This window comes from Triticum aestivum, chromosome 4D (genome assembly GCF_018294505.1).
Source record: "Triticum aestivum cultivar Chinese Spring chromosome 4D, IWGSC CS RefSeq v2.1, whole genome shotgun sequence".
NCBI classification, from domain to species: domain Eukaryota; kingdom Viridiplantae; phylum Streptophyta; class Magnoliopsida; order Poales; family Poaceae; genus Triticum; species Triticum aestivum.
The window spans coordinates 408182037-408186202 of NC_057805.1; the positions used below are offsets into that span (position 1 = coordinate 408182037).

General features: G+C 47.5%; 1 protein-coding gene across 7 annotated transcripts; it reads left to right on the plus strand.

Moving 5' to 3' along the window:
* Positions 1-716: 716 nt before the first annotated feature.
* Positions 717-3935, plus strand: LOC123098228 (folylpolyglutamate synthase). Of its 7 annotated transcripts, none has more exons than XR_006447684.1 (5): positions 717-971; positions 1095-1219; positions 1309-1426; positions 2830-2945; positions 3545-3935. XR_006447684.1 is itself a non-coding variant. In XM_044520162.1 (4 exons), the coding sequence occupies exons 1-4, from the start codon at positions 824-826 to the stop codon at positions 2841-2843; spliced, it is 405 nt and encodes a 134-aa protein (XP_044376097.1). In that variant the 5' UTR covers positions 717-823; the 3' UTR covers positions 2844-3935. The 7 variants fall into 7 exon arrangements, 3 of the variants coding, with proteins under 3 accessions (XP_044376097.1, XP_044376096.1, XP_044376095.1); XR_006447685.1 differs by having other exon boundaries at positions 2830-2908; XR_006447682.1 differs by having other exon boundaries at positions 1309-2945.
* The last annotated feature ends 231 nt before the right edge of the window (positions 3936-4166 follow it).

Below are 4166 nucleotides of genomic sequence, written 5' to 3' on the forward strand. Positions count from 1 at the left end.
CGGGTTCCGGCAAACCCTTGAGGTCCGAACACTGGGGTGTGCACGAAGATCTCTCTTCCCCTCGCTCACTCTCTCAACGATCTCAAGGCCTAGCTCGCCGAACCCAGAGAACAAGGGACACAAGAGTTTATACTGGTTCGGGCCACCGATGTTGTGTCATGCCCTACTCCAGTGTGGTGTGGCGGATTGCCTTGTGGGCTGAGGATGAACAAGTACAAGGGAAAAACAGCCTCCTGAGGAGAGGTGTTCTTGAGCTCAGTGAGCTTGTGTGGTTGAGGTTGATCCGAATGATCTGTCCCTGATCCGTTCCGTTGATCCCTGCCCTTCTATGGTGGTGGCTAGTCCTATTTATAGAGGCCTTGGTCCTCTTCCCAAATGTTTAGGCGGGAAGGGTTCCCACAACAACCAATTTGAAGGGGGACAACTAGTACAAACACTACTAAAAAACGGCTATAGCTAATATGGGCATTAATGGCGCACCATGTATGTGGTGCGCCACTGCTATATAGCAGTGGCCAACCAGATATGGGTGCGCCATTAGTGGCCATATTACAAATGGCGCACCTGGTGTATGGTGCGCTATTACTAGTTTTGTCCTGGCCCCACACCCATTCCCAGACTTAGCAGTGGCGCACCAGTAAGAGATGCGCCATTGCTATCTGTACGTATGGCGCACCCCCTACCAGTGCGCCATTGCTATCACCCCTTATCCCCTCCCTCTAGTCACGTTCTCTCCCCTCCGCTTCCTCCTGACACACCCCACCCACCTCCCTCGACTTCGATCTAGATCAGGAAGCCCCGGCCGCATATTCCCCCGCCGCCCATGCCTCACCCCCCTCTCGTCGCCGCCGGCAACCTCCGCTGCCGCCTACTCCTCTCCTCGCTGCTCGCCTCCTCCCGCACCCGCCGCTTCCTCCCCCGCGCCATGGAGTCCTCCTCCTCCACCGCCGCCGCCGCTGCGGAGCACGCAGGTGAGCGACGCGACCCGATCGGGGCTTGCTAGCTTCATGGAGTGACACTAGTGGTGCATGTTGGGCTGGGTATTGTACTGATGGCTGCCGCGTTCGTGCGGCGGGGTGGGGATTGATGTGCAGGTGGCGCGGCGGCGGGGGAGTACGAGGAGGTGCTGGCCCGGCTCTCCTCGCTCATCACGCAGAAGGTGCACGCGGACACCGGCAACCGCGGCAACCAGTGGGACCTCATGGGCCGCTACCTCCAGGCACTCCGTCCCATCCTTCATCCTCCTCCTCAACCGCGATGTGGGTGGGGATGTGTTGTCTGATCTAGAGGGCGGATTTGGTTCTTCAGATTCTGGAGCTGGAGGAGCCCATCGCGCAGATGAAGGTCATCCATGTCGCCGGCACCAAAGGTCATCCATGTCGCGCGGCCCGATCGGGAAGCTCCGATTCGTCTACCCACCAGTCAGGTACGCCCTCTCTGCTCCGCCCCGATTCACCCCTTGCATCAGTACGACGATGCCCTAGGAGCAAGGGCTCTTGCCCATGGATCCTTCCGCACCCCCAGTCCCGATCCCGTGTATGGCGTAGAAATCCCTCTGCCCGTCTGCCGTAGCCGAGCTCCGCGGTTGGTCGCTTGGTATTTTTGAAGGGGGGGATGAAGGTTTCAGTTGATAGATGATTTATTTCTCGTCTTATGATTCAATTGCAACAAGTTCCGTAGACAGTTAATTGATGATCCTCATCCTGTGTAGCTCGCACTCCATAGCAGGGAAGGGGGAAGTAAATTCAACTGAGTCCAGCACCTGAAATCGTGTATCTACCACTACCAGGTTTCATTTTGGCAGATGTGAATAATATAAAATCCATGAAATTCAGTCCAAGAATCTGGTCATGTTCTGCACAGAGTGCAGACACTAAGCAGCCACGGAAGAATTCCATGTGCTATTATGACTATATATACACCAAATCTTGTAACCTCTGGATAGTGCAGCTTAGTTTTAGTACGTCGGCTGCATCAGACTTCCAGTAAGCACTGCCACGATAAATGAATTGCGTTGTGTGTCTTTGAAATACTTCTGCAGAGCGATGCATATAGGTTTTTCCGTTTCAAGCTACATGTGTTGCATTGAAAGGGAGCTCTCTTTCCTGCACGCAGCTCAGGCAAAACAAATAAACAACGGAGTTAAGCAGGGTCTACACTGTTGCGTTTGTTTCTTAAAAAAATTACCTGAGATATCTAACACATATCTGTAGAGAATAGTTTTGCAACAGCAGTCTTCTTGTTTCGAACGGTTTTAGTTTGAATGGATCTCCCTCTGTCTCTGTTTCTGGGATCAGTACATCATTGTCACTCCCTGGCAAGTCCCAGCACCAGGTAGACAGGCCTTTTGAGAGAGACAGAGGTGATTGTTCAGGCCCGATGTTCTAGTGCTTGCTAGAGTGCTTTGTATGGCCAAAGGATGCCTCAGTAGGCCGTCTTGTGATGTACAGGCAGTATCTGGTTCAGATGGGGAAGCTACTCCTGGTAACCCCTATTTTTCCTTCTTGCTGTGGCAGAAATAATCAATAGCCGCAAAGCTACTGAATGCCAGACTGTATAAGCACCAGAGGGGACTCAGATTGTGGTATAACACAAATCTCTACATCTTCAAACTGTCCCCGTAATGCCCAGTTCGAAATCGTACATACTGTATTTTCAAGTGGTGCCCACATGTAGTAACATTATTTTCACATCTGTCCCCTGCGTTGAATTTGATACCGGCAATGAACCAGTCACTTGTCTCTCGAGTTGTCAGAGGGACGTTTTTCATGTTCCGCATCTTGGATTGGTAACTACATGTATAACATTTTCCACATTTTTGTCCTGCAGCAGTAGCAACCTAGTCGTCGTCGTCGATGGCAGGGTTGTAACCTCACTGTCACGCTAATGGACGCAAAAAAGAAGAGTGGTAGTACTATCAATGGTTCAGTCAGCGTCTCAACAGCGTCTGCACTACTTCTGATATTGTTTTTCAGTAGCTTTTTTCTGCACCTTTTTCTTTCAGTTCTTAGTGCTGCTGCCCCACGAACACTTTTTTTTTAATTTGACTGTACAGTCAAATGAAGCCTTTGTTAAGTATACACTCCAAAATTCAGTTAACAGTAGCCTAACTGAATTTTCTGTTTCTGAATTTATAAACTCACTTTATATTCAGTTTATAAATTAACAGTAGCTTCAAAATTAAGTATCTTTCGCATGGATCAACTGTTGTTTTATTTTGTGGAGGATAAAGTTCAGATCATGAATAATGGCATTACAAGTCAACTTGGCACAATTCCACATGTCCTGAACCTCATAGAATCTGACACTAGCAAGTCTTCATTGGCATGCAAGTACTACTTTTACATTGTCTTGACAGGAACAATTAATTTGACATGTATCATTGGTACTGCTAAAACATTTCTTTCATGTTTCAACAAATTTGGTGAAGACCACTTCATATGTATTTTGCATATATGAATTATCTCCTGTTGCTTTCTAAGATGTTAGTTCTTTCAGTTCTAGCCCTCCTATCTTTAATTCCTGGCTGCTGGACTACCTGCAGGACAACGAGTTCATTTGCGACAGCTACCGCTGTGAGCAGTCCGTCCGCAACGCGCTCCGCAGCGTCTTCGCCGGGCACAACGAGATCCTCAACGTCTGGAACTAAGTCGCCGGCCATCTGTTTCCTGTTGAATTTTCTTTCTAGCTCAATGTGATCGGATCTGACTCATACGTTCAGATTTGCTCTTGTTTTCTTTTCAAATAGTACTAGTAGTCTATATTCCAGTTGTGCGACTACCTCTAGCCACTTGAACCGATGAGAATTCTTCAAGCCTACTTATAGCCACTTGAACAGATGTCTATCTCAAATCTGCTCATCTAAAAAATCCTAGTGGAGTAGTATACTGGTAGTATAGTATAATAATATTATCAAAAGGTAAATGCCCTGATTATTTAGCTCTGTCAGATAAATACTCGTCGAAAGTGGGCTCCTATCAAAATTCATTTCCATTATAATCTTACTCATACAATATTCACACCATGTAATTCTGGAAATATATGCTCATATCTAGTTCTGCATAAAAAATGACAGTATTGACATGTTATAAATAGTTTGTTTGTCTTTCTGTTTATTTTGTTATATTTTGCAGGGATAAAGTGAAGAAAAAGAAGAAAAGATTACT

What these genes read in the sequence shown, in the direction of transcription:
- LOC123098228 (XM_044520160.1), top strand. Translation starts at nt 824, where the DNA reads ATGCCTCACCCCCCTCTCGTCGCCGCCGGCAACCTCCGCTGCCGCCTA. An exon ending in CGCCGCTGCGGAGCACGCAG is followed by an intron (nt 972 to 1,094) that starts GTGAGCGACGCG and finishes ATTGATGTGCAG; the next exon opens with GTGGCGCGGCGGCGGGGGAG. An exon ending in TCATGGGCCGCTACCTCCAG is followed by an intron (nt 1,220 to 1,308) that starts GCACTCCGTCCC and finishes TTGGTTCTTCAG; the next exon opens with ATTCTGGAGCTGGAGGAGCC.